General features: G+C 37.0%; 5 protein-coding genes and 1 non-coding gene across 6 annotated transcripts; 2 read left to right on the forward strand and 4 right to left on the reverse strand.

The window, feature by feature from the left end:
* Positions 1 to 4,361: 4,361 nt before the first annotated feature.
* On the forward strand, positions 4,362 to 6,692 carry LOC17878895 (cytochrome P450 84A1). The gene is made up of 3 exons (XM_023778694.1): positions 4,362 to 5,002; positions 5,096 to 5,526; positions 5,823 to 6,692. Exons 1-3 carry the CDS (start codon positions 4,492 to 4,494, stop codon positions 6,441 to 6,443), a joined length of 1,563 nt encoding a protein of 520 aa, XP_023634462.1. The 5' UTR covers positions 4,362 to 4,491; the 3' UTR covers positions 6,444 to 6,692.
* A 3,036-nt stretch (positions 6,693 to 9,728) lies between these two features.
* Positions 9,729 to 13,966, reverse strand: LOC17878470 (transmembrane and coiled-coil domain-containing protein 4). Its single transcript, XM_006283205.2, has 15 exons — positions 13,625 to 13,966; positions 13,416 to 13,497; positions 12,799 to 13,314; positions 12,407 to 12,575; positions 12,165 to 12,317; positions 11,906 to 12,003; positions 11,635 to 11,726; positions 11,412 to 11,482; positions 11,187 to 11,322; positions 11,022 to 11,081; positions 10,834 to 10,916; positions 10,671 to 10,747; positions 10,485 to 10,555; positions 10,331 to 10,388; positions 9,729 to 10,152 (listed from the first exon to the last, which is right to left on the reverse strand). Exons 1-15 carry the CDS (start codon positions 13,861 to 13,863, stop codon positions 10,039 to 10,041), a joined length of 2,019 nt encoding a protein of 672 aa, XP_006283267.1. The 5' UTR covers positions 13,864 to 13,966; the 3' UTR covers positions 9,729 to 10,038.
* Positions 13,967 to 14,101: 135 nt separating this feature from the next.
* Positions 14,102 to 14,174, reverse strand: TRNAE-CUC. Its single transcript has one exon. It is a non-coding gene; the product is annotated as a tRNA-Glu (tRNA).
* Positions 14,175 to 14,304: 130 nt separating this feature from the next.
* On the reverse strand, positions 14,305 to 17,164 carry LOC17877787 (probable serine protease EDA2). Its single transcript, XM_006283558.2, has 12 exons — positions 16,881 to 17,164; positions 16,590 to 16,715; positions 16,346 to 16,501; positions 16,060 to 16,245; positions 15,842 to 15,958; positions 15,691 to 15,744; positions 15,541 to 15,612; positions 15,180 to 15,385; positions 15,001 to 15,095; positions 14,846 to 14,920; positions 14,642 to 14,725; positions 14,305 to 14,549 (listed from the first exon to the last, which is right to left on the reverse strand). Exons 1-12 carry the CDS (start codon positions 17,061 to 17,063, stop codon positions 14,434 to 14,436), a joined length of 1,470 nt encoding a protein of 489 aa, XP_006283620.1. The 5' UTR covers positions 17,064 to 17,164; the 3' UTR covers positions 14,305 to 14,433.
* Positions 17,165 to 17,294: 130 nt separating this feature from the next.
* On the reverse strand, positions 17,295 to 20,185 carry LOC17880905 (probable serine protease EDA2). Its single transcript, XM_006286226.2, has 12 exons — positions 19,919 to 20,185; positions 19,650 to 19,775; positions 19,374 to 19,529; positions 19,095 to 19,280; positions 18,875 to 18,991; positions 18,724 to 18,777; positions 18,573 to 18,644; positions 18,213 to 18,418; positions 18,033 to 18,127; positions 17,867 to 17,941; positions 17,658 to 17,741; positions 17,295 to 17,550 (listed from the first exon to the last, which is right to left on the reverse strand). Exons 1-12 carry the CDS (start codon positions 20,099 to 20,101, stop codon positions 17,435 to 17,437), a joined length of 1,470 nt encoding a protein of 489 aa, XP_006286288.1. The 5' UTR covers positions 20,102 to 20,185; the 3' UTR covers positions 17,295 to 17,434.
* Positions 20,186 to 20,362: 177 nt separating this feature from the next.
* LOC17878872 (probable LRR receptor-like serine/threonine-protein kinase At4g36180) lies at positions 20,363 to 24,161 on the forward strand. The gene is made up of 2 exons (XM_006282969.2): positions 20,363 to 23,374; positions 23,463 to 24,161. The coding sequence occupies exons 1-2, from the start codon at positions 20,489 to 20,491 to the stop codon at positions 23,985 to 23,987; spliced, it is 3,411 nt and encodes a 1,136-aa protein (XP_006283031.1). The 5' UTR covers positions 20,363 to 20,488; the 3' UTR covers positions 23,988 to 24,161.
* Positions 24,162 to 27,719: the final 3,558 nt, after the last annotated feature.

The following is a 27,719-nucleotide window of genomic DNA, read 5'->3' on the forward strand; positions in this document are numbered from 1 at the left end:
AAGATACTCCGAGAGGAGAGATTTCTTCTTGTGGACACAAACACAATATATTACAATACAAAACGGTTAGGCAAAACTCAAAAAGACAAGAAGTTGGTTTATTTACTTTTTTATTTGTTTTCAACAAAACTAAAAAAATAGCTCAAACAAGCCAACTATGTAGAGAGTTGTTTACATACGTAATATGATGCAGAATGGAACGAACAAACCAAATATTCCGTTTTTACATTTATATTTTTATATATAAATGATAAAGAAAAAGATGGTGACCAAAAAAAAAAGATGATAAAGAAAAAGATTTTCTATCAATACATATGTCACCAGCAGATCAAAAGGGAAAAACACCATATTTACTAAGTTGAAACAGTACATAAAAAATGTAATATTTCTGTAATCGTGCCCAATCGTACCTCGCATTCGCATCGCGCATAAACAGTGCCTCAACCAGAGATTTGATGGAAAGAAGTTGGTTTAATAAATTAATAATGTTACGTTGCAGAGTTAATTGTGTGTTCAAAGACTTGTCATATATATAGTTTGATCTGATCTTATTAATTATTATATTATTAAAGGTGAAAAGGAAATATATGTCCTTTTGCGAGTATCGGTTGGCTTCAGTCATCGCACCCTTTAATCGTAGTAGTTGGGGTCCATTTAGAGAAAATAATTACAATTTTCAAATCGGATATTTATAAAGTTTGAGAAAAAAACGAGCCAAGAGATTTTCTGTTTTTATAACAAAACTAAAACAGATAATTATTAATTAACTCTAGCAACAATAAAGAAAAGACTGTATATAATATATTACTCTTTACAAATATTATCTATACAAGTAACAAATTCTTTTAACATTCTTTTAACATTGTTTTCTATACATTTTGAGCAAACTGGGTGCTTAATTCGGATAGTGGCAAAATAATTATAAAAAACACTCACAAAAAAAAACTTGCGTCACGTTTGTCCAATACAGAATTATTTTAATATTTCATGGTGTATATATATATATATACATATAGTTTGAGAAAAGTTATGTAGTTTATAGGTAATTAATCACTAGTCACGACGCTGAATGGAAAAGAAAAAACCCAAAGTGTTATACTATTCCAAAGATTCGGAAACAATCCAGCTAAATCCAACAAAACCTTAATTATACTCCTCATATCATACTTTGGACTCATAATAACCAATCCCAGTTATAGAATAAAATCAGCTACTCCTTTAAGACTTTTAAGCTCATATCGTTGACGAAGGTAATCAAACACTTATAAGTTGCCCACCTATCAACTATTGCTTGTGCTTAAGCAAAAACCAACTCAAAATGAAATATGTATGGGTTATCACTAATTCACTACCATTCGTATCTTACAATATCCATCCATCGTAAAATCAAAACTGTCAAAAATACAATAACATAATGCGAAGAACTCGTCCCATACCCGATAATACGTAAGACTAAAAGCCTAGAAAATTCTTTTAACACAACCAAGTAAAATTTATGCCTTTTTATTATTATTGGATCAGAAACATGTTTAATTAAGTAACGTCATATGAAGTGTTTTATAGTTTTAATATACATGGTAGTCGATTGAGACTCAGATAATAGGAAATGCACAATGAACGTAGAAAAGGAATTTATAAGTTACGTTTGAATTAATCTAGCTCCATTTCCTTTCTTAATTAGCAAAATTTAGGTTGATATATTTCAGTCACTGTATAGTTTTAAAAAGACATGAAGTTGGTAAGAACAGATATATATACTTTTAAAAGGCATGAAGTTGGTAAGAACACACTATTACAATTATAAAATATATATATTATTTGACTCAATCAGAAATATATCTATAAAAATAAATATGTCACATATATGTTGATCTGATCCAGCCGATCGATTTAGATACCAAATCAGAAGCTGCATATTATCATCTTACTCTCAAAAGAGAGCTTACCAATGGTCCCGCATAACTTTATCATATTCAACTAGGCAATAAAAGTAAAACTAAACTGTGCTTTGATTTAAAAAATTTGCTAAAAATTTAAATTGTAGCTAACAATCTGAAGTCCATATATAGTTTTTATTTTTATTTTTAAGTATCCATACAAGAAAACACAATACCTAAAAAAAAGAAGACTCTGCGCGATAATAGGTTTTGTTAGAAATATTATGATTTGTGATAGTATTATCTTTTTACAAGAAGACATTTATTATAATGATTATTTAAGAAACTAGACTTAGAACAAAGCTAAGATTAATTAGAGATTCTATGTAGACAGGTGTAAGCAGAGACCGAATATTAACGACACATGCGATTAAGTCAGTAACTAGGAATCCACTAGGAAGCTCTTCTATCTCACTGAAACAGCCTAAGGACTAAGGAGGACACTCGATTTCACAATTATGTCCGCCTAATTTACATCATATTCATATTTGGGTTATCACATGGGATTATTGATCAATGCATGTGAATATATTTGTTTTACTCTACACCAAAAAAAAAAAAGCAGAATACGTCAGTACACAAGACATATATATATCTCGAAATAACGTATGGTTTTTGCCTTGCCTTTGATTGGATGGGCAGTCGAGGATGATACATGTGATTATCTTATTATATATATTATTTGTTTGTTCCATAAATAAGACTACAGGGTTTGCCAAGTACCATACATGCACACCCTCGTGCTACGAGCGTGACTTATGATTTTGAACTTAATTAAATATAGGGTATATCTATATATTTTCATAGCCCTTTATTGTTTTTAACTTTTTACGTCTCATATAAACTCGTATGATGGAACTTATAATTATCAAATTCATGGTGTACCTTTGTTGAAAGAATTATTTTATAAAATTGACATCACTTTAAAAAAAAATCTTAAACGCAAAAGTATCTAACTTCATCAAATGTCTTTGTGTTTAATCAATATATTCGGTAATAAAAACAAAAAGAAGCCTGAGAATTAAATTAAAGGGATGATAATTGAGAAGTACCTACTACAAGCAAACAAATTAAAACACATTCATTTTTCTCCTAATTAAGAATGTTTTTTACATATAAAGCTATTGCATTAAAAAACCTTAGCTTTTTAAATATAAAGCTATTGCATTAAAGTTTAAAAATACAAAGCTAAAGCTATTGATTTTTACATATAAAGCTATTCTTTTGGTGACCAAAAAAAAAAAAAGCTATTCTTTTATGCATTGCCAGCGGAACCCTGTGAGTCACGACAATAATAAAATAAAAAAAGACACCTTAATTATTGGTCTTTTTTTTTGTTGTTCAACCTTAACTATGAGTCTATGTCTAAGATTTAGCGAGCTATTAGTTAATACTATTAATAGTTATTAATTAATCATCCTTGTGTAACGTACTCACTGCTAGTGGTCAGTCTCTGTCTAAAATTTAGAGCAATTAATCAATATCAATAATTAAATAAATACTACTACACCTTGGGTCTTCGTATTCGTACGTTTGCATAATTTACACATACACTTGTGAATATCTTTAGCAACGTTGGTTAAAAAGTGAATGTTTCCATTTACCGGCAATATTCATCATAACTTAATATTATACATTAATTTGTTAGGAAGTAGTACATATTTACCAAATTTAATGACTTATATTTGTGGTGCTGATTCAAGTAATCTTATTAGTATCTTACTAATAGTAAGTTACTATCAAAGATCCTTTTTTTTTCTAAAAAGAATTTTTGAGTTTGTATGTATCTCGTAAGTCTAAGCCTGACTTGATCATAAATTATACCAAAAAATAAAAATACAAACCTAACTGAAAAATCATATCTATGTCCTAGTAACATTATTCTTGTTTCATATTTTTCTTGGTTTAGAAGAAATAAGTGGGTGAGAAGTCTTGATTTTATTTATTTTAAGTAAAAAAAAGGTGAATTTCTTAGGACTTTTTTTTTTTAATGAATGTTAAGTTTTATTCAACCAAAAAACACTTTTTTACAATATATGCAACCTTGAGTTGAAAATTTGCTGAAATTAAATAGAACAAAAATCTCCAAAAATTCTTATTTTAGCCACTTAGTAATTTTTATTTTAAATTATTAAAATAAATTGAGAATAAAAAAATACATTTACCAATTATGTTAGATTAGCAGTCATTTATCCGCAGCTGTGTTTAATTATGTTTTCACCAGTTCACTAAATACCAATAATATAATGCATCATATATGCTCGACCTCAGTATGCTACTATTTCCCTAGTTTTTAACGGGATCCGATATTTAAATCCAATTTTGAAAACGTTTTACAATTTATTTCTTAAATAAAAATAAATAAATGAATGACGAAAATTAAGTCCCACTAGAAAATATAAAATGTCAATAGAAGGGACCACAATTTGATTATAAAAGCCACCTCTCTAATCACATCCCAAAATGGCCAACGCTGCCTCCTGAGCCCTTCCACAACCAAAAGAAAAACTTTTCAGCAAAGAAGCAAAAAAAGAAAAGAAAAAAAAAATCCAGTATGGAGTCTTCTATATCAGAAACACTAAGCAAAGTATCAGATCCCACGACGGCTCTTCTTGTCGTCGTCACTCTTTTCATATTCATCGGCCTCATCACACGGCGACGAAGGGCTCCGTATCCTCCCGGTCCACGTGGTTGGCCCATCATAGGCAATATGTTTATGATGGACCAACTCACTCACCGTGGTCTAGCCAATTTAGCTAAAAAATACGGTGGCTTGTGCCATCTCCGCATGGGATTCCTCCATATGTACGCTGTCTCATCACCGGACGTCGCTCGACAAGTCCTTCAAGTCCAAGATAGCGTATTCTCTAACCGGCCTGCAACTATAGCTATAAGCTATTTGACTTACGACCGAGCGGACATGGCTTTCGCTCACTACGGACCGTTTTGGAGACAGATGAGGAAAGTGTGTGTCATGAAGGTGTTTAGCCGTAAACGAGCTGAGTCGTGGGCTTCAGTTCGTGATGAAGTGGACAAAATGGTCCGGTCGGTCTCTTGTAACGTTGGTAAGATAGCTCACATATCCACTCTTGCTATGTGCGCTTATGTATACAAAAGTAAAAACTGTATTTTAATATTTAACCAAAAAAAATCTGTAGGTAAGTCTATTAACGTCGGGGAGCAAATTTTTGCGCTGACCCGCAACATAACTTACCGGGCAGCGTTCGGGTCAGCTTGCGAAAATGGACAAGACGAGTTCATAAGAATCTTACAAGAGTTCTCTAAGCTGTTTGGAGCCTTCAACGTAGCGGATTTCATACCGTACTTCGGGTGGATTGATCCGCAAGGGATAAACAAGAGGCTGGTGAAAGCCCGTAACGACCTAGACGGATTTATTGACGATATTATCGATGAACATATGAAGAAGAAAGAGAATCAAAACACTGTGGATGATGGAGATGTTGTTGATACCGATATGGTTGATGATCTTCTTGCATTTTACAGCGAAGAGGCCAAATTAGTGAGCGAGGCAACGGATCTTCAGAATTCCATCAAACTTACACGCGACAATATCAAAGCAATTATCATGGTAAGTACTGTATTTCTAATAAACGCACTTGAGAGAGTCATGATTATTAATGCCCTACGTAACAATTAATACTTACCCATTAACCTGTTCTTTTATTTCTAAGTATTTTCCTCATTAATTAATAGTAGTAGTAAGAAAATCGTGAAAGTAATCATTTACAAATTAAATAAAACCTCTAAAACACATAAATATGTAAAAGAAAAAGTAAATGTGAATATACAATTTTAAAATACTGAATTTTCTAATGTGAATTGTTTATGATGAAAAAAAAAAAAAAAATGTTTATGATGTAACAGGACGTTATGTTTGGAGGAACAGAAACGGTTGCGTCGGCGATAGAGTGGGCCTTAACAGAGTTATTACGGAGCCCCGAGGATCTAAAACGGGTCCAACAAGAACTCGCAGAAGTAGTCGGACTTGACCGACGTGTAGAAGAAAAAGACATCGAAAAGTTAACTTATCTCAAGTGCACACTCAAGGAAACCCTAAGGATGCACCCACCGATCCCACTCCTCCTCCACGAAACCGCAGAGGACACTAGTATCGACGGTTTCTTCGTTCCCAAGAAATCTCGTGTGATGATCAACGCTTTCGCGATTGGACGCGATCCGACATCTTGGGCCGATCCGGAAACGTTTAGACCGTCGAGGTTTTTGGAACCGGGCGTACCGGATTTCAAGGGGAGTAATTTCGAGTTCATACCGTTCGGGTCGGGTCGTAGATCGTGCCCGGGTATGCAACTAGGGTTATACGCGCTTGAGTTAGCCGTGGCTCATATATTACATTGCTTCACGTGGAAATTACCTGATGGGATGAAACCAAGCGAGCTCGACATGAATGATGTGTTTGGTCTCACGGCTCCCAAGGCCACGCGTCTTTTCGCTGTGCCGACCACGCGCCTTATATGTCCTCTCTAAAGTTGTGGTTCGAACCACGTGGCTGGAGTTTGGTATGGGGTTCTTGGGAAGCTGTGTGAAAAGTTTATAGTAACCCCCTGAGGATTTGTGGATGTTATCTATAGTATGAATATGTATCTACAACGTGTATGTATTCTGGATGAAAACATGAATTGGCTCTTTGTTTCGTTTTGTGTTTTTCTTTTTCTTTTGTGGGGATTTTTCCGTGAATGAAATGTAACCGGTAAAAAATAAGATTCTTTTTGACTATTAGTTTTGCATGTTACATAGATCCAAGGATCATGAGTTTGTTGGACCCATGGGCATTGGCAATATCGAAATCAGTAGTCGTCCTCAGACCCAATGATCTTCAATTCGTGGTTAACCAGAGTTTAAGGTTATCTGGAAGAAGAAAAAAAGATTATTGAAAAGTCACGTTTTTATTATAGGATATATTAATTGTGTGACTTTGTTTTTTTTTTGGTTAGGATTGGACATCTTAAATACTAAGGTGAAATTCACCTAATTGGACATCCTAAATACTAAGGTGAAATTCACCTAATACAAATGTACGTATGTGTTACTTAAGTTATTCTAACACCGTCCATACTCGGATTTTCTTGATGAATAATGTCAAAGTTGACATCGAAACTATATACTTATAATAAACTGAATACATCAAGATGTATCAATCACAACTTCAACTACCATGACGAAAAATATATTACTAATAAATTACGATCACTTCGTTACATTTTGCGTAGCTACACACGTAGCACATTCATATACGCATACACACGTACCCTACGTGGACTCAGGAATATCACGAATAATTTATTTTACTATTCTCAATGCCAAAAATACATATGTCTCCAGCAAAATGTCTACCGAATACATAAAAGCCAAAGCATAATTAGCGGTGCCACTTTTTTTTTGTTTTTGTTGAGTGGAAACATAAGAAAATGACGGTTTTATAGAAAAGTAATGAGTTGTGTGAATGAAGCAGACATCGCTAAAATTAGCTCTAAGCCAAACGTAACATTCAAAACTTTTAAAGACTGTATAACCTGAGTATGTAATAAGCTACATCTTTGCAAAGGGCTTGGTTCTAATAGGGTATGTCTTGTCTTCTATATATGACAGCTTCTCGACACATCAACCCATCGATCACTATACGTATTTTCACCAAATAATTGACATTGCGTTTGATTTTTTTTTTTTTGTCATTTGTCATAAAGAGTTTTGTACTTGTGATTGTGGGGACATTGAGCCATGCATATATGACCCCATATCCATTGAAACTTTGTTTGGTAAAGTCGCTAAACTAGATTTTGTGAAATAAATGCAGTGATGGATGGTTTGTAATAGATTTATGAAAAGAATTGAGGTGATGATGCATAGCTTGATATATGTATATGAAAGAAGTGATGCATGCCTGAAATTGTAAGTAAATAAATCAAATGGATTTGTGTGTGTGTGTGTGTCTAAATGTTAAGATGTAATACTGAATTTTATTATAAATTGGATGCATGAGGAATGAAGCGCATAACATTGTGACCAACGAGACAGAGGCGATAGTCTTACTAAACAAGTAAACATTATTTGTACGTGACTTTAATACGCTAACTCGATTGAAACAAGTTTTAGCATTGCCTCGAAAAAATAGTCTCAAACTTTGTTTCAGGCATAAATACAAACATCATAATATAATTGACAATTTCAATTTTGACAATAAAAGGAAACAAGAGTGGTAGCTAAATTAAAAGACAAGCATGGTCAGCGAAAACGGTTGACATGTGGTTGTTGATTCAGCGTTCAGAACGACGACGTCTCAAAAAGTTACAACTTACAAGGCAGAAGTTGTCGTCTTTTACCGGCGTCGAAGAACGTTCAAACAAAGCTATTGATAATTAACAAACAAACAAAAAAAAACCCTTAATTTCTACGTTGAATTGATGACCTGTATTTTCTTTTGTTCTCTCTAAGTTTTAGAACTCAACATGTGAAACCTTGTGAAAATCTGAACTAAGGAGGTCCCAACCGTTGGACTATAAGCATCTCTTAGACTCTCATACCATATCACTTAATCAAACTAGATACATAAAAGACAAATGCCACTACAGTCATTGTTGAATTTTCTAAGTTATTAATTATTTTGCAAATAACACGTGGAGGTAAACAAGAGGGTATATCTAACATTTGTCAAATTTGCAATATGAATCGTTATAGGTCAAAATCGATACTTATTACTCCATCTTTCGATTTGCTAGAGTTGTCTAAGGATATGAGGAGTGACCTTCTACCATATTGTTTACATTTTCACTTGTAATGTTAATGAGATCGAGATGGTGAATGTAATATGTATACATATATGATTGGATCTCTCACAAATTTTCTTTTATGTGATTTTTAAACCATCTTACACCAATTAATCTGAAGGTCATCTTAAGTTGACCTTTCAATAATTGTTTTAGTTGAAAGCGATCTGACACCCTCTTGACACTAGCTCCGTTCACTTGGAAAACGAATCTTGTTTCATCATGTAAACGAATGAATTATGCATTTGGCGAATATTGAATGACGAGAGAAAGAGATCGATGGCTTAAGATATTTAAACTTGAACTAACTCCTTCGTTTTTAATCATTTCGAAGTTCATTATTAATAAATCTGTTAAAAGGAGAAAGATCGGTTGTTTGGCTATTATCAATGACGAAAATAATCCATTTTCTCTATAAAATCAACAGATACATTGCACCTTGGCTCCTCAATTCAAGGGGGAAAAAAATGAATTTTGGCTCCAACAAAATATATAGAGGTATATTTAAAAAACGTAAACAAACAAAAAAACACGTTGAATATAAATAGAAAAATGAGTTAGTAGTACTAGTAGTGTCTCGACGACCGAATCTTAATCACGGAGACGAAAAGATTAAGAAAGTGACAAATCACGGAGTTGGCAAGGCTGGTTTTTTTTTTTTTTTTTTTTTTTTTTTTTTATGAATATAAATGTGATGCTCGGACGAAGAAATAATTTTTGTGGGTTTAGTTATATCATTTACGATGTAATGTAGTGTGTTCTTTACTTGCATGGACCACCAAAAGTGGTGGAGAATAGATAATACTCTCTCTTTAAGACAACTTTAGCATAATATTGGATCAAAGAAAACAAATCGAAACCTGTTGGATACGTAAATACAAAAAAAGATGGAAACTTTCACGCAAATTAAAATGGCAAATGGTCGCAATAGTATTGTTTTTTTTTTTCGTTTACAATAAATTAAAAATCACATAGCCAAAAGTTAGGGTTATTTCAACATTTCAGTTTTTACTTTTGTATATAGAAAAGGAGATCGAAACTCAAAGATAAAACATGGTCAGCTAAGACGGCTCACTGTGACGTTCCATACAAATAATTACAATACAGAAGCTCTCGTCCTTCTCCGGAGTCGACGAACGCTAAAAAGACAAAGACGACGACTAAACAAACAAACAAACAAAATACAGGACTTAACCTTTAATTAATGTCTAACGTACAACGACTTTTTATTTTTGTGATTCAAACATGTGAACACGTTTGGTTCTCTATATTATCGATATGTATCTAATTTGATTTCTTTAGAGAGTGTCTCGAAAAACAGGGTAGTAAGTGTCGATCTCGAGTCTTTCTAGAATCTGCTGAGTTTTCCATAGATATGAAGAGTGACCTTCCACCATATCGGTTACATCCACCTGTTACACGTTGAGGATCAAGCGATGATTATTATGATTGCAACTTTACAATTTTTGAAAGTGATCTCATATCTTCTTTTTTTCTGACAACACAATTACTAAATTTATACTCCAACAACTAATCATTTGTCTCTTTAATGGATAACACATGAGGGACCAAAAGAAAGAGATGGCTTACATTTTCGATCCCAGGGATACAAATTGGTTGGATTCCGGCTAATCCTTGAGAAAATAGACTGTGCAAGATCAAGGTTAGGATTCGTAGAACAAGTTGATTTGTTGGGTGAAAAGGACAAATATTGAATTAATGGAATTCTATGTAATGTATGTACCTAGCCCGAAATGCAATACCAAGGGTCCAATCGTTTGTCGCATAAACATTGATGAATCTTCCAGCTACCATCTAGCAAACAGGACCAGAGAAATAAATTTTTAAAAACACTCTGGTTAAGATTCGATACTATTGATGTGACATATGTTTTGGTAAAATTTAATGAACTCAAAACAGAATTAATTACCTTCCTTACGTCTCGCCAGTTCTCATTATTAATTGAAATGGGTGCTCCAAGAATTACAACTCTTTCCACAAGTTCAGCTGCCAAGACATGCATGTTAAGAGTAAAACATAAGCAGGGGTTCAACTTTTCAAGATATCTTCTTATGTGGCACATGCGAAACTACCGTTTTGTTCTGTCTCAGCCAGAGTTTGGAGGCATTTGAAGATGACACGAGCTCCAAGCGAAAAACCCACAAGAGTGACGGGTCTGATTGAATTCCAACAATTTGAGGAAATATAAGAAACACACGACGCCAAATCTTTACATATAGAAATTCAATTCAGTTGCTTGCAGCAGTTGTGAACTCTTTACCTATTTCCTTGCAAGCCTTTTTGTAGCACTTCAGCTAGAAGTCTTCCTGCTTTGTCCGACCTACAGGGTTACACGGGGGTTTCAAAATATTTGGTCTTTAGTTGGAGATGCGATGAGTTAATGCTGCATTCATCAATTGACTACTTAGCTAGGGAGATGTGTTACCTATCAATAGCAATACTCCATTTGCTATCTATGAAATCAGCAGCTACCAATATAGTCGCTGGCCACGCCAATGCCATTAAAAGAGAGGCCAAAACAGTGTGCATCGCTCCTTGTTTCATCAGTTCCATGGCAAGCCCTGGGGAAATCATAACAAAATCACAATTATATTAGAACTTTGACAATTTTACATCTACATGATTATTTAGTTGGATAAAAACCAAGTACTTGAAGTAAGCCAATCTTGAATCGCAGTGCTCACTAAGATTAGATTCTTGGACTCCCATTGCAGCGTGTACCTGAAAGAGTAAAAGACCAGACTGTAAGAAGCAACTATAGTTTTATTCTTGAGAATCAGACACAAACGTTAATTATAATAGCTAATGCAAGGAGTAGCACCAGATGTTAATCCTATTTCCTTTTTAAGATACCAATTTCTCACTCGACATACCTCTCCATATTGCTAGTTAACCCTTCCCATGGTTTGACAAAATCTTCTTCATCAAAAACAACACCAGCAATCAAGACTTCCACTGCTAACCGCTGTTGCATTGGTTGTCACAAACATTTTCATATCAGTGAAAAACGTGGCCCTACAAAAATGGGAAAACTCAAGAGCAAGGAGATTTCCAATGGGAGGAGGGAGAGGAGACACAACCAATATTTTCTCAAAAATGCAAAAACAAGTTTCAGTGATCTAGCAGCCGAGGTAAATAACTCACTCCTTGATTATGATTTTCGCCGATAGCTTTAAATTCGAATCCATCAAGGTCCCCAATTCTCCTTGCCATCTTAGTCCCTGTGAGACCAGCTCCAGCAGCTGGATTTTCAAAACAAAGCATTAGTGACATCCTAGACTCCCCTTAACAAAAATTTAATACACTAGAGGGGATGAAAGAGAAGCCAAAACACTTAATGCCTAATTGTAAGCGTACTGTTTATCCATATAGTGCAAAAGTGAACCCATCTACTCTTATTCACCTCCAAACGATGCTGCAACCGCAACGGAGCCAGCAACAGTTCCGGCAGCACTAGCCGCAGCAGCAAACCCACCAGCTCCAATCACTGGTACAAGTGTGCCCAGTGTTGGTGCCAATGCCCCAAACCCTGCAGCAATAGCTGGAGCAGCCAATCCTGTTGAATATAACCATGTAAATGCAAGATAGGTAACCAATTCAAAATGCGCTCCAATTTAGAAGGTTAATGCTTTGAATTCACTGTACCACCAGTGATGGCCATCAAAGTTCCCCCTGTAATAGCAGCGGCACCAATGATGCCTCCACGCTTCCACTTATCCCATGAACTCGTAGGAGACAGAGCATCTTCACCCTTCATTTCAGCAGTTTTCTGAATGGCCATGGCAGAGCATGCGACCATTGTCTCAATTGCTTCCTAGAGTTTGAAGATACCTAAATGTTAATATATTATAACAATGAAAGGAACATAAAATCATTTAACAAACAACTGCCAGAACAAAAAGAGAAAAAAGAACGAAAATGGTAACAGATGACTGGACTTTACAGTAGTGCCAATTCTATATCCTAACAGTGATAATACTATGTAAAAACGTTAGATTTCACTGTGAGCTTGATTTGGAAGAAATAACTATACGAACCACTTTAATCCACTCAATGTTAAACCAGGTCGCAAGTAAACGGAGAGCAACGCGATGACGAGCATCATAGCCTTTTCTACGCCGAGAACATTTCTTATCCTCGTGATGTTTATCTGACAAGCAAGCGGAAAGGAGTTCATAAAGAACATTAATCTTCCTCTGATGGCTAAGCAATGTTACTTCCTCAACAGATTTCTCCTCTTCAAGAACTTCAGGCTTGTGGCTTCCATCTATAATAACTACACCCGCTTCGAGACTCTCTGTTTCAGCACTATCAGCCGCCTCCTTCTTATCTTTATCTTTATCCATATCCACAGCTTTTGACTTTACCTCAGGAACCGCATATTTCTCACGGCATTCGTTTTCGTATTCCTGATGCTTCTCTTTCTTAGCATTTATAGATAAAGAGCTTTGAATGCTATGCACCATAGCATCAGCAGCTTTAGCTAAGGCTATTTCTTGCTCCACCATCTCGACAGAAGCTTCACTTGCTTCTTCTGAGAGTAACCTAGTGAACTAAAAAAAAAAAAATCGAAAAATAGAAGTTAAAGAACAAATAACAAAACAAAGAATTAAGGATCCATAAGACCAAATTTCAAACTCCACAATAGACATACCGCTCCGATGTGGTGCTTAGCCGGAGAAGAGCAAGCTGTTTGCTCGAGACCAAGCCAAGCCGGTGAATCAATCTCAAGACATCTGTGGACAGAAACGAATTTTAAACAGAGTTCAAACTAAATGATTTGATTTTCAACGTGACTAGCCAACCAAAACATAGAAACAATACTTCAGAACCGATGAGAATTTGGATAATCTGGGAAATCACCTGAAAACGGGTCGAAGAAGGCCAGACGTCTCGTGTACCCAAAGGCTAGGGTCATCGGAGACAGAATCTCCGCTACTCGAATTGCTCCTTCGCTCTTCGTCAGCTCCGTCGTCGACATCCGACGCCGGAATCCCCAACGGCTGGGTCTGGTTGATTTGCGCTTGGTTTAGCGCGATCGCGAACAATGCGCTGGCCGCATATCTCTGTGTAGGAGTCAAATTCGACGTAGATTCTACCATACCGAAACAAACGTTTGATTTTCACCGATCGGCAAAAATAATCCACAAAAGCGAAGAATTCGTCGGAAGTCAGATCACCGTCAAATTTTTGAAATCCCGAGAAAGATGACTCCGTGACTATATGAGTCATCCGTTTTCCTTTTCACTCTCGTCCATTAGCGGTAAGACATCTGTCTTCACTCTGATGACTCATTAACAAACGACGTCGTCAGGAATCCAAAATTAATATTTAAAAAAACTCCGTTGCCGGGACTCGAACCCGGGTCTCTCGGGTGAGAGCCGAGTATCCTGACCAGCTAGACTACAACGGATTTGTGCTCAGCATCACTCTAGCTTTTATTTATCTTTATGTAACAAGAAGACTAACTAATACAACATCATGATCCTGATTTGACACGACATGCTAAAACCATGCGACCACACGACTATGGTCCATGCGTGTAAACTACTGTATAAGTTTCGTAGATAAAAGTTCGAAACATAACACATCAGAGTTACAGTTACACAGATACAAGTTTGGAACATACATCTGATGCTTTAGTTATCTGCAGATCCGTGGTTCGTGTGACTTTACATAGAACTCCTGATCCCTCCACGACACTCGGAGAGCCATAAGTCGATGTGTTCTATTATATGCTGCCTTACTTTGTTTACTGCATCTGGTGAGCTGCAGTTCTTGGAATCACCTAAAAATGGATTCATATTTTTAATTAGTTGTTTCAACACTTTTCTTTTGACTTCAAGATGGGAAACAGAAAAAAAGGCAAGTAATATATACCTTCAATGATCATTGGAGATTGAGGGCATCCTCGGAGATCACTTCCATGGCCACAGTTATGACAAGTGATGATGTAAGAAGGCACTGTGTAGTCAAGCATTAACTTGTTAGTGTCCCAGAAAAAGTATTTGGCTGAGTGCTACGTTAAGACACAGACTATGTTTGAGTGTTCTGCCATATTGATCAAACTAAAAGGAGACTTACGATCAGGAGATGAGGTCTGTTTGGATGCATGACGCCATGGATCCTGTGACCCATTTGTGAAGACAATCTTGGTCGCTGCAAAATTGAGTTGAAAGAAACAGTTGACATGTGTACAAGTGTAAGATGAGCTTGAGAAGATTTCCGACATTACATACCAGCAATTCGATCACTTCCATAGTACAGGTTTGTTGCATCAACTTCAGGGTAAACGCCTTTCCCAAATAGACTTTTGCACAGATCCAAATGATACCTATGATATTAACAGAAATATGAGCGGTGATGTCGATAGAAACGGTAAAGAACAAATTCTGCATATAAGCTTGGGACTGTGTACTCTGTATTGATTTGATGAGACCGGATGCTATCATTTTCTGGTGCCACCTGGAAATATGCCACTTCAGTGCAAACTTGGAACCACCAAAGCCTATCTGCACTCTCTGGGGTGACTGCAGTGTCTAGCAGATGTTTCCGGCTATATGTTTTCGAGCTTAGCCCGAAAGCTCCCACACAATACTCTCTAACGTATTTAGCATATGCTTCCTGTAACACACCCAATATAATGTATCAGCAAATAAAATCATTTGTTTGCAAAACAAGTTCATCTGTTCTTCTAGGATATATGATCAGTGATATATATATATATATATACACACAGAGCATAAGCAAATATCAATCTTAAAAAGCAAAGAACTTACCACCAAATCACGACCATTTTTCTGAGCTTCCACAAGTGGTACACATAGTTTATCTGGGTTTCCGTATTGGATCTGCCAAAATCTTAAAGATAAGTATCTAAAACAAGAAAGAAAACAAAAATCATATAACTATGAAATGAACACGCTTACAGCAACAACTTGTGCATCCGCTATCAAGTATAAGAAATCAGCATCAACATCAAGCTGCAGATTTCAGAAACTTAAACATATTAGAGACAGACTTCTTACGTCCATCATTGTTTAGATTTAAAGAGTAGAAAGAGAAACAGCAAAGCTAGACCTCGGTGGCATTGAAGAGAGCTTTCATAGCCTTGTTGTTTACTTTAAGCCCTAGTTCCACAAGTTTATTAGTCTCTTGTAGTGCAGCTTTACATTCCGGTCCAACCGACTCACCTATCTGCACGATAAGGGACAAAAGTCTTAATACTATAAGAACCTAGACTCTGTATGAAAACACCCAACATGTCATTCACCAAAGTTTAATCTTGAAACGAATACCTGTTGATCATATTCAGCGTATTCGTAGACGGCACGAACAACTGCAGAACTAGCAAGGCTTCCACAAGTCAAATGAGGAAACTTAAGCCGGAACCAAGCACTCAGAGCTCCAGAATAAGACGCTCCAAAGAAGAACCACGGGTTCTCAACATTGCCACTTCTATTGAACTTAACATTCAAAGAGTCCTGCATCCACAATCAAAATCCCCAAAAAAAAATGCTCGTTAAATAATAGACGCAACCACTTGTAGAGCATATAATGGACATATATCAAAAGACTACATGCCTGGTAATATTGGCGGAAAGCAGCTAAATCGTCGAGGGCCTGTTTCGATGAAAGATATTTGAGATTCTCAGTGGCCAATGAGTTAAAAGGTGAGCTCTTGCCGTAGTAACGATGCTCGAGTGAAACAACACCCGCTTCAAACTTCTTTGCTAACACCTGAATTGCATGTTCATGATGGAAAGCAATGCAAATTTAAGATAAAATCAAATATGTTATGAGAAAGATTGATCAAACAAAATCTTACACTTATATAATCATTGGGGATTCCGTTACAAGGGCCTTCGCCGCATATCATCAGAAAGATTGGACCGTCGGGAACCCGTAAATGGTCGAGATATTCATAATACCGCTGTCTGAATTGGCGATGATCCTGAGATCAAATTATAAACAATTCGAATTGGTAAATAAGATTTTGCAGCGAAATCCGTAATCAAAATACAAAATCTAAAAAGATATCGATTTCCTAATTTCGATAACTTGAGAAGAACATAAATTGAAATCAAGCAGTAATCGAAAATCAGGAAAGACTGATTACAGATGGAGAGTAGTGATCTAGGGTTTGATTGAACCAGAGCTCATCCCTCGTCAAGTACTTGCTACCTTCGGACAATCCATGAGAAATCCGACGAGGTTGCAGTAATCCATGGGACAAGCTTGAATACGACAATAGCGCCGTGAGGATAATGAGTAAACCAAACTTAAGCTGCTCCGACGACATTTTTCGCCGTGAATTTCTATCCCCGGGTTACGTGAAAACCGAGTATGCTGATTGGCTAGACTAAAGCGGATTTGTGTACAGTTTCAACTTTCAAGATATCTTTTGTTTTGCATTTTCTTTAGTAATGAAGACTAGTTTACACACTATATCATGATACTGGCAAGACCCAGCCAGATGATCCACGCGTGTAACCGCTATACCATGATCATGAGTCTCAACGGCTACGGTCCATGCGTATAACTGCTGTATAAGTTTCGTAGATAAAAGTTCGAAACATTATACATCATAGGTTACAAGTATTGTACAAAGTTACAAGTTTGGAACATGCATCTGATGCTTTATTTATCTGCAGAACCACGGTACGTGTGACTTTACATGGAACTCCTGATCCCTCCGCGACACTCCGAGAGCCACAGATCGATGTGTTCTACTATGTGTTGCCTTACTTTGTTTACTGCATCTGGTGAACTGCAATTCTTGGAATCACCTGAAAATGGGAACAAAAAGAGGGGACATTATATTTTTTAACAGCTGTTTCATTAGTTATCTTTGACTTCAGGCATCAGAAAGAGAGAAAAAGCTGTTAATATCTACCTTCGATGACCATTAGAGATTGAGGGCATCCACGAAGATCACTTCCATGGCCACAATTGTGACAAGTCACGATGTAAGAAGGCACTGTGCCAGTCAAGCATGAACTTGTTAGTGTCACAGAGAAAGTATTTGTCTGAGTGCTACTTTACGACATAGACTAAGCCTGAGTTAATGGTGTGCGGTTCTGATCAAACTAAATGAAGACTTACGGTCAGGAGATGACGTCTGTTTAGATGCATGGCGCCATGGATCCTGTGACCCATTTGTGAAGATAATCTTGGTCCCTGCAAAATTGAGAATAAGAAGAAATTGTTGGGACGTGCAGAAGTGTAAAACAAGCATCAAGAAGTTTTCCTTTATTACATATTTACATACCAGCAATTCTATCACTTCCATAGTACAGGTTTGTTGCATCGACTTCTGGATAAACACCTTTCCCAAACAGACTCTTGCATAGATCCAAATGATACCTATGATATTAGAAGAAACATAAACGGGATGATAAATAGAAACGATAAGTACAAGTTATGCATATAAACTTGGGACTGTGTGTACTTAGTATTGATTTGATGAGACCGGATGCTACTGTTCGCAGGTGCCACCTGGAAATATGCCACTTCAGTGCAAACTTGGAACCACCAAAGCCTATCTGAACTCTCTGAGGAGACCGCAGTGTCTAGCAGATGTTTCCGGCTATATGATTTAGAGCTTAGCCCAAAAACTCCCATGCAAAAGTCTCTAACGTATTTAGCATATGCTTCCTGCATTAACAGCCAATATAATGTATCAGCAAATACAAATCTTTAGTTTGCAAAACGAGTTCTTTTGTTCTTCTAGGCTCTAGCATATATAATCGTTGATCATATATATACACCACGCATAAGTAAAGATAGATCTAAAAGAAAAAGAACTTACCACTAAATCACCACCATTCTTGTTAGCTTCCACAAGTGGTACACATAGTTTATCTGGGTTCCCGTATTGGATCTGCGAAAATCTTGTAGATAAACAACTAAAACTAGAAAGAAAATAATAAAGCATAAAAATATGAAATGAACTTGCTTACCGCCATAACTTGTGCATCCGCTATCAAGTATAAGAAATCAGCATCAACATTAAGCTGCAAATTTCAAAAACTTATATCAGATTGGAGACAGACTTCTTACTCATAGTTGTTTGGGTTTACTCAAAGGAGAAGAGAAACAACAAAGCTAGACCTCGGTGGCATTGAAGAGAGCTTTCACAGCCTTGTTGTTTACTTTGAGCCTGAGTTCTACAAGTTTATTTGTCTCCTGTAGTGCATCTTTGCATTCCGGTCCAGCCGACTCACCTATCTGCTCAATAAAACACAAAAATCCCGATTCTATCAGCAACAAAACTCTCATATGAAAAGACACATCATGTCCTCACTGAAAGTTTCAATCTTGTAATGAATACCTGTTGATCGAATTCAGGGAATTCGTAGACGGCACGAACAACTGCAGAACTAGCGAGGCTTCCACAAGTCAAATGAGGGAACTTGAGTCGGAACCAAGCACTTAAAGCTCCAGAATAAGATGCTCCAAAGAAGAACCACGGATTCTCGACACTGCTACTTCTATTGAACTTAATATTCAAAGAGTCCTGCATCCACAATCAAAATCCAAAAAACATGCTCATTGAATCATAGACCCAACCACTTCTAGTCTAGAGCATAAAAACCACAAGACCACTTGCCTGATAATATTGGCGGAAAGCAGCTAAATCGTTGAGGGCCTGTTTCGATGAAAGATATTTGAGATTCTCAGTGGCCAATGAGTTAAAAGGTGAGCTCTTGCCATAGTAACGATGTTCGAGAGAAACAACACCCGCTTCAAACTTCTTTGCTAACACCTGAATTACATGTTTATGATGGAAAGCAATGCAAATTTCAGAAATAATCAAATATGTTATGAGAAAGATTGATCAATCAAAATCTTACACTTTTTTTTTCTTTTGAGCAAAGAATCTTACACTTATATAGTCATTGGGGATACCGTTACAAGGACCTTCGCCGCAGATCATCAGAAAGATAGGCCCGTCAGGTACCCGTAAATGGTCGAGATATTCATAGTATCGCTGTCTGAATTGGCGATGATCCTGATATATAATTAGAAACAATTCGAATTGGTTATTACGATATTGTTGTAGCGACATCTCAAATAAAAATATAGAAGTTCAATAGCGTAAGAAGAACATAAATTGAAATCGAATAAGAAACGAAGTTGGTAAAGCTTGATTACAGATGGAGAGTAGTGATCTAGGGTTTGATTGAACCAGAGCTCATCCCTTGTCAAGTACTTGCTACCTTCGGACAATCCATGAGAAATCCTACGAGGTTGCAGTAATCCATGAGAGAAACTTGAATACGACAAGAGCACCATGAAGATAGTGAGTAGACCAAAGCTAAGCGGCGCCGACGACATCTTTCGCCGTGATTTTCTATCTCCGGGATGTTTAAAAGTTAAAACAAATAAATGGACCCAAAAAAACAAAATAATGATTTTCTCTGTTTCACTAAAAAAAATAATAAAAAAATAAAAAGACTTGCAAGGACAATATAATGATTAGAATAATGCTTCCCGAATTTGTAACAAATATCATTTTTTTAAGTAACGCATGGATTATAGTGCGGACTTCAAATAAATTTCAAATTATCTATAGTCTTATTTTGTTTCGGCTTCTTCTTTAAAAACTTTAACTCTACTCCCTTTTTTTCCTCATTCTCTCTCCAAGAAACTCACACTCATGGCGACACTTCTCTCACCTTCTTCAACCTAAAGTTTTCGTTTTTTGTTCTCTTCAGCAGATCTATGGCCATGGGTATATCTCTGTTCTTCATTTTTCTCGTGATTAACGCGCCGTTACTTTTACACGCCGATGAGTCTCAGGCCGAGATTGATGCTCTCACGGCGTTTAAACTCAACCTCCACGACCCACTCGGTGCGTTAACTTCATGGGATCCTTCAACTCCAACGGCTCCATGTGACTGGCGTGGCGTTGGCTGTACTAACCACCGTGTCACAGAGATCCGTCTTCCTCGTCTCCAGCTATCCGGACGAATCTCCGATCGTATCTCCGGCCTACGCATGCTACGAAAGCTAAGCCTCCGGTCAAACTCTTTGAACGGTACTATCCCTACTTCACTCGCTTACTGCACGCGCCTACTCGCCGTGTTTCTCCAGTACAACTCACTCTCCGGTAAACTTCCACCGGCGATGAGGAATCTCACATCGCTTGAGGTCTTTAACGTAGCTGGAAACCGTCTCTCCGGTGAGATCTCCGTGGGTTTACCGTCGAGTCTTAAGTTCCTTGACATTTCGTCGAACACCTTCTCTGGTCAGATACCGAGTGGACTTGCTAACTTGACTCAGCTCCAGCTTCTTAATCTCTCGTATAATCAGTTAACCGGCGAGATTCCGGCGAGTCTAGGTAACCTCCAGAGTCTTCAGTACTTATGGCTAGATTTCAATCTCTTGCAAGGGACATTACCGTCGGCGATCTCAAACTGCTCCTCCTTAGTTCACTTGAGTGCGTCTGAGAACGAAATCGGCGGCGTGATTCCCGCCGCGTTCGGTGCTCTTCCGAAACTAGAGGTTCTCTCGCTTTCTACTAACAACTTTTCCGGTACTGTGCCGTTTTCTCTCTTCTGCAACTCGTCGCTTAGGATTGTTCAGTCAGGCTTCAATGCTTTTTCCGATATCGTACGCCCTGAGACGACGGCGAACTGTCGTACCGGTTTACAGGTCTTGGATCTCCGGGAAAATCGCATCTCCGGTCTTTTCCCGTTGTGGCTAACAAAGATTTTGTCATTGACGAATCTTGATGTTTCTGGAAATTTGTTTTCCGGTGAAATTCCGCCGGATATTGGCAACTTAAAGAGATTAGAAGAACTGAAATTGGCTAATAACTCTCTTACCGGTGAGATTCCTGTTGAGATTAAGCAATGTGGTTCGTTAAATGTTCTTGATTTCGAAGGAAACAGATTAAAAGGTCAGATTCCAGAGTTTTTAGGCTACATGAAGGCTTTAAAGGTTTTATCTTTAGGCAGAAACAGCTTCTCAGGTTATGTTCCTTCGTCTTTGGTGAATCTGCAGCAGCTTGATAGGCTTAACTTAGGTGAAAACAACTTGAATGGGAGTTTTCCGGTGGAGTTAATGGCCTTGACGAATCTGTCTGAGCTGGATCTGAGTGGAAATAGGTTTTCCGGGGAAGTTCCTGTCAGTATCAGTAACTTAAGTAACCTTAGTTTTCTGAATTTGAGTGGGAATGGATTCTCTGGTGAGATACCAGCTAGTGTGGGCAATCTGTTTAAGCTAACAGCTCTAGATTTGAGCAAACAGAATATGTCTGGTGAGGTTCCGGTTGAGCTCTCTGGTTTGCCCAACTTGCAAGTGATTGCATTGCAGGGAAACGACTTCTCTGGTGTTGTTCCTGAAGGGTTCAGTAGCTTGGTGAGTTTAAGGTATTTGAACCTTAGCTCCAACGCTTTCTCTGGTCAGATTCCGCAGACTTTCGGGTTTCTTCGGTTGTTGGTTTCTCTGTCACTGGCAGATAATCATATCTCTGGGTCTATTCCACCTGAAATTGGAAACTGCTCTGCTCTTGAGGTTCTCGAGTTAAGATCTAACCGGCTAATGGGTCATATTCCAGCTGATCTCTCCCATCTTCCGCGTTTAAACGTGCTTGACTTGGGTCGGAACAACTTGTCAGGCGAAATCCCCCCAGCAATCTCTCAGAGCTTGTCTCTCAACTCGTTGTCACTTGACCACAATCATCTTTCAGGAGTCATACCTGGATCTCTGTCTAGGTTATCAAACTTGACAAAGCTAGATCTGTCTGTTAATAACTTAAGCGGGGAGATTCCGGCTAGCCTCACCCTTATCTCCAGTAACTTGGTATACTTCAATGTCTCAAGCAACAACCTCAGAGGAGAAATTCCAGCTTCGTTAGGCTCAAGAATCAACAACGCTTCAGAATTTTCAGGTAATACAGAGCTCTGCGGGAAGCCATTAAACCGAAAATGCGAAAGCAGCACAGCTGAAGAGAAGAAGAAGAAAAGGAAAATGATTATTATGATAGTTATGGCTGCAATAGGTGCATTCCTTTTATCGCTCTTCTGCTGCTTCTACATATACACACTCTTGAAATGGAGAAAGAAGCTGAAACAACAGTCTACAACGGGAGAGAAGAAACGAAGTCCTGGTAGAACAAGTGCAGGAAGTAGAGTTCGTAGCAGCACGAGTAGATCAAGCACAGAAAATGGAGAGCCAAAGCTAGTAATGTTCAACAACAAGATCACTTTGGCCGAAACAATAGAAGCAACACGACAGTTCGATGAAGAAAATGTTCTTAGTAGAACCAGATACGGATTGCTGTTCAAAGCCAATTACAATGACGGAATGGTTCTCTCTGTCCGCCGCTTACCCAATGGCTCACTATTAAACGAGAACTTGTTCAAAAAAGAAGCTGAATTCCTCGGTAAAGTCAAGCACCGAAACATCACGGTCCTTAGAGGTTACTACGCAGGTCCACCAGATTTAAGGCTTTTGGTATATGACTACATGCCCAACGGAAACTTATCTACTTTGCTCCAAGAAGCTTCCCACCAAGATGGCCATGTCCTAAACTGGCCAATGCGCCACCTCATAGCTCTCGGGATCGCTCGAGGACTTGGTTTCCTTCATCAATCCAACATGGTAAGTCTTTTATGGCTTAAATTAAAAATATTTCCACAACTATACATCCTCATTGTCAGTTTTTTTAACATATCTTTATCCCAAACAGGTTCATGGGGATATCAAACCACAGAATGTACTCTTCGACGCTGATTTCGAAGCCCATTTATCTGACTTCGGGCTTGACCGTCTCACAGTGCGATCCCCGTCAAGATCAGCCGTGACATCAGCCACCACAGGGAGTCTTGGATACGTGTCTCCAGAAGCGTCATCGACAGGAGAAATCACAAGAGAATCAGACATCTACAGCTTCGGAATTGTCCTACTCGAAATCCTAACGGGAAAAAGACCGGTGATGTTCACACAAGACGAGGATATAGTGAAATGGGTGAAGAAACAGCTGCAGAGAGGCCAAGTCACAGAGCTACTAGAACCGGGGCTACTCGAACTGGATCCAGAATCATCAGAATGGGAAGAGTTCTTGTTAGGAATAAAAGTGGGACTTCTATGTACCGCAACGGATCCTCTAGACAGACCATCAATGTCCGATGTCGTTTTCATGCTGGAAGGCTGCCGTGTTGGTCCCGACGTTCCTTCCTCCGCCGACCCAACTTCTCAGCCTTCACCGGCCTAACCGTTTCTTTTATTTTAATATTTGTCTTCTTCATTTTAAAGTTTTTTAGTTTTTTAAAAAAAGAAACAAGAAGTAATGTTAAAAAAGATTCAGCATTAGTTATTGGTCTTTGGAGCTTCTTTAATGTCTTTTGTTGGAACCAATAATAACTCGAATTGAATTTGCTGTTCCAAAGTCGAAGTGGTCCACTAGAGATTATTTATTATTACTAGTCAAAACGTAATTTACGCATCCCCGGATTTGATGCATGTGGGACACGCTTTGGAGAGTTTATGATTTTTCGCGCCGAAGTGTATTTTGATTTCTAAATAAAGAAAGGAAAAAAAAACATCATTCGACCAATAATTTAGATTAGTAAATCACTAATCAATAATTTAGATTACTACAAATCACTAATGGGGTTTTTTTTTGTCGAAAATTTTGTTTAAATCAAAGTAAGTTACAACACCACTGGTTTTGGCCTTTAGGGGGTAAAGGGAAGGAGACGACAAGGGAGCAAAGATGATTGGTGTCGTGGGTGGGGTCTGGTCTTTGTCACGTGACTATAGTAGTTGGTGGTGCTGATGTCTCTGAATATGACCGTTGAGCCACTGATGCAGTCACGTGCCGGTGCTTATAAAAGTTCGTACAACCTGGCACTGTTTTGACTCTGCTCCTGTCCTTTTCTCCGGTCAGTTTTTGCACGTGGAAAAAGTCCACTGTCGAAGTTGTTCATCTGGGTCTTGTTTTTTTTTTTTTCTTAAAACGAACTGAACCGAACGATGAATGATTTTAGGAAACGTAATCACTAAATTTTAGAATGTCTCCTAATCCCCACATGCAGAAACGGAATTAGCCACCGTTATTCTAAACTGAGTGAATGAATGAGAGTGTGTTAGAAACAAGTGACTGTGGATAAGAGGGTGTGTTAGAAACGACACCGTTTTTATGAAAACATCACTGAAACAAGAATTGCGGGCTAAACTCGTTCACGGACTTTATCGGTGTGGGCTAACAGGCGCGCGGCCCATTATAACAATCACTACCATTAAGAAAAAAACAAATGATTTAAATTCTTTATTTTTTCTTTTCTTTCCCCCCATTGGGCATTACCCATGTGGCCCTGATTGCGTTGATATAGACTTAGAGGCCCAATAATATTGGGCCGAATCTTCTAAAATTCAGCAGACCATAATAATGGTTTTGAATTTTTATTTTCATGAATTACGCATTTGTTGTTTTGAAGAAAGTAAAAAGCCAGTAACTAATTTAAGTTCAAAGCTGTTTTGAGATTATTACGAAACTTGTAGTATCATGATTCATGATATTAAGAGAGGATTCAATTCACCCACCCACACGTTCATTTATTCAGCCAATGAAATAAACACAATCTATACCGTATTATTATTTTTATAATTAATTATCATGTACGTGGACAAACCAAACCACGCAATCACCAGTAATTATACGCATTACCTTGCTTTTTATAGCTTTTATCATAGGTTGATTTCAACTCCATGGCACGCATCTATCAACAATTGGTATATATATGCATAGTCTTCTTCGTCATTTAAAAAAAAAATTGTTTGATTATTCTAATTATAAACCCATATGGTTCATCATATGACAAAGAACACCAAATTTAAAGTGCTTGCAATTGTTAAATAATTCATCAATGACATTTTAAATTTTACTATCTTCTCATATATTATTATTACTCACATTCACAGTTTCATACAAACGACAGTACATAAATGATCCCTAGCTAACTCTTTCTTATCATAAATTATGATCAATCATCGTCTCTTTTTCTTCACGATTCCAAAAATGATCAATCTATTGGGTCGTCTTTCCAATCGTATATGCTGCCCTTGTGACATGACATTACTATTGGTGTAAGCCAATATGCCATAGTTGCATCAAAATATAAATCCATCCAGCGAAAAGGAACATTTATAGTACGATTGGAAACTAACCATTAAATAACATTTTCAATTTCTTGGAGGAGAAATACTAAAATTTACCAACATATATATTAATTAATAGAGATTTCAAAAAGTTGTGAAAAATAAAAATAAGAAATTGTCGCAAAAAGAAGCTTGTGGTTTACACTTCTAGCATAAGCATAATGAGAGAACTATATATTATATGTGTGCGCCAGTTTTGTGTATGACGACGCATTATGTTAGTGGGCGGAGACAAAAAGAAATGAGTGAATTTCAAGATTGTTGCGTGATTAGAAAGAGCTATTATTTATTCACAACTTAAAATTTCAGCAGAATAGTTTTATGAGAATTTCAAATGTGACTTATTCAACTTGTAAATAGTTTTATTTAGAACGTGCAAATGTACATGTGTGTAAAAATTGTAACGTACGGTTCGTGGATGTCTTCTTGTGGATCCTTTACATAGCTCGACCCACCCTAGGCATATATATATATGGGTCATACGACTCTCGTTTAATGGCTGGTTGCTATATATTTCAATGAGTACATCTTTATTATGTTCTGTGCAAATATATCTAATCATGTTATTAATCGTCTTTTGTTAAAAATAAACAAGGGAAGTATAACTGACCGGTGATTAAATAGTTTATAATATAACGACTCTAACTAGTCTTTAAACTCTTAAGTGAACCTAATTAAATAGATAAGTTTAAGATTGTTGTAGATGAGATCCAGATAAGTTAAAATTTTGGTTTATTTGTTTATTAGTCCTTCTTAATTCTTAGCACTAGCCAATGTGATCATGTCGATCTTGAACTATGTGACTTACAAAGTGCAACTTTTTTATTCTCAAGATCGGCATTAGATAAGATGACAATTTTATCATTATCCCCAGTGTAAGTAGTGCTAAGTGCATGTGAATGATCTTATATAATAGGACGGCGATTTTAATTTTTGACTTGTTTGTTTAAGCTTATCAGCATATGCAGTACTTAGTTATCTTTTTTTTATATAATAATAGTTAATAGTTATGGTGCAAAGGCAAAATTTGTCAAGATACATATTTCAACGACAAAGATACACATACTTTTAAGTTGTAAGTAATAAATCCATTTGTATATTGAAGTTACAGTTTACTGGTTTTGTCAACTATATATATTTTTTGTCAACTATATATTATCATTTAGACATGACATGACTTTTCAATAATTAAAACGAAAAAAATGATCCAATAAAATTGATAGAAATCATAATGATTTATGATCAAATGATCTTAGAAAGGAATTTGAAAAAAAAACGTTATAATGATTTTTCATCAAGTCATCTTAGAAAGAACTAGGACAAATGTTATTGTTTTACAAGTTATACAACTCACAAGGGTGTAAAATGATCTTAATGTGACCCACTATATATAGAATCTTCTTTTGCCGGTTACGCTAACCTCTTTCTCTCCCTCTATCTTTACATTGATAAAATTTTATAGTTTAGGGTAGTTGTGAACAGTCACTATTTGCTGAAAAAGAAAACGAACACGTCACTTGATCTTTGATCATTACTGGATGCATTTAACATGATAACACGGGTTTAAACTAGCTAAAATCTAAGTAAATGTATAAAGAGTTTAGAATATCCAAGTAATAAGATCACAAAGGTGATACATAAGATTTATAAGGTATGTTAAAAGAGGTTTTATATATTTCACCGGCCAAAAAACTCAGGGAAAGGAGGATAGGACCCACCTAGGAATGATGAGTTCCGCCGCTTGATTAGTGACCGCCGGCCGACCCACCACCGTCCTACGTGGACA

This window comes from Capsella rubella, unplaced genomic scaffold (assembly GCF_000375325.1).
Source record: "Capsella rubella cultivar Monte Gargano unplaced genomic scaffold, Caprub1_0 scaffold_7, whole genome shotgun sequence".
NCBI lineage: Eukaryota > Viridiplantae > Streptophyta > Magnoliopsida > Brassicales > Brassicaceae > Capsella > Capsella rubella.

Excerpts from the sequence above, each read along its gene's own strand:
- LOC17878895 (XM_023778694.1), top strand. The coding sequence starts at position 4,492 with ATGGAGTCTTCTATATCAGAAACACTAAGCAAAGTATCAGATCCCACG. Across the intron at positions 5,003-5,095 it reads GTCGGTCTCTTGTAACGTTG|GTAAGTCTATTAACGTCGGG; the intron begins GTAAGATAGCTC and ends AAAAATCTGTAG. Across the intron at positions 5,527-5,822 it reads ATATCAAAGCAATTATCATG|GACGTTATGTTTGGAGGAAC; the intron begins GTAAGTACTGTA and ends ATGATGTAACAG.
- LOC17878470 (XM_006283205.2), bottom strand. The coding sequence starts at position 13,863 with ATGGTAGAATCTACGTCGAATTTGACTCCTACACAGAGATATGCGGCC. Across the intron at positions 13,315-13,415 it reads CTAAGCACCACATCGGAGCG|TTCACTAGGTTACTCTCAGA; the intron begins GTATGTCTATTG and ends TTTTTTTTTTAG. Across the intron at positions 12,576-12,798 it reads ACATTGAGTGGATTAAAGTG|GAAGCAATTGAGACAATGGT; the intron begins GTTCGTATAGTT and ends TTCAAACTCTAG.
- LOC17877787 (XM_006283558.2), bottom strand. The coding sequence starts at position 17,063 with ATGTCGTCGGAGCAGCTTAAGTTTGGTTTACTCATTATCCTCACGGCG. Across the intron at positions 16,246-16,345 it reads CTTTCCGCCAATATTACCAG|GACTCTTTGAATGTTAAGTT; the intron begins GCATGTAGTCTT and ends TTGTGGATGCAG. Across the intron at positions 15,745-15,841 it reads CTCTCTTCAATGCCACCGAG|CTTGATGTTGATGCTGATTT; the intron begins GTCTAGCTTTGC and ends TGAAATCTGCAG.
- LOC17880905 (XM_006286226.2), bottom strand. The coding sequence starts at position 20,101 with ATGTCGTCGGCGCCGCTTAGCTTTGGTCTACTCACTATCTTCATGGTG. Across the intron at positions 19,776-19,918 it reads TAGATCACTACTCTCCATCT|GATCATCGCCAATTCAGACA; the intron begins GTAATCAAGCTT and ends ATTATATATCAG. Across the intron at positions 18,992-19,094 it reads TCCCTGAATTCGATCAACAG|ATAGGTGAGTCGGCTGGACC; the intron begins GTATTCATTACA and ends TTTATTGAGCAG.
- LOC17878872 (XM_006282969.2), top strand. The coding sequence starts at position 20,489 with ATGGCCATGGGTATATCTCTGTTCTTCATTTTTCTCGTGATTAACGCG. Across the intron at positions 23,375-23,462 it reads TCCTTCATCAATCCAACATG|GTTCATGGGGATATCAAACC; the intron begins GTAAGTCTTTTA and ends TATCCCAAACAG.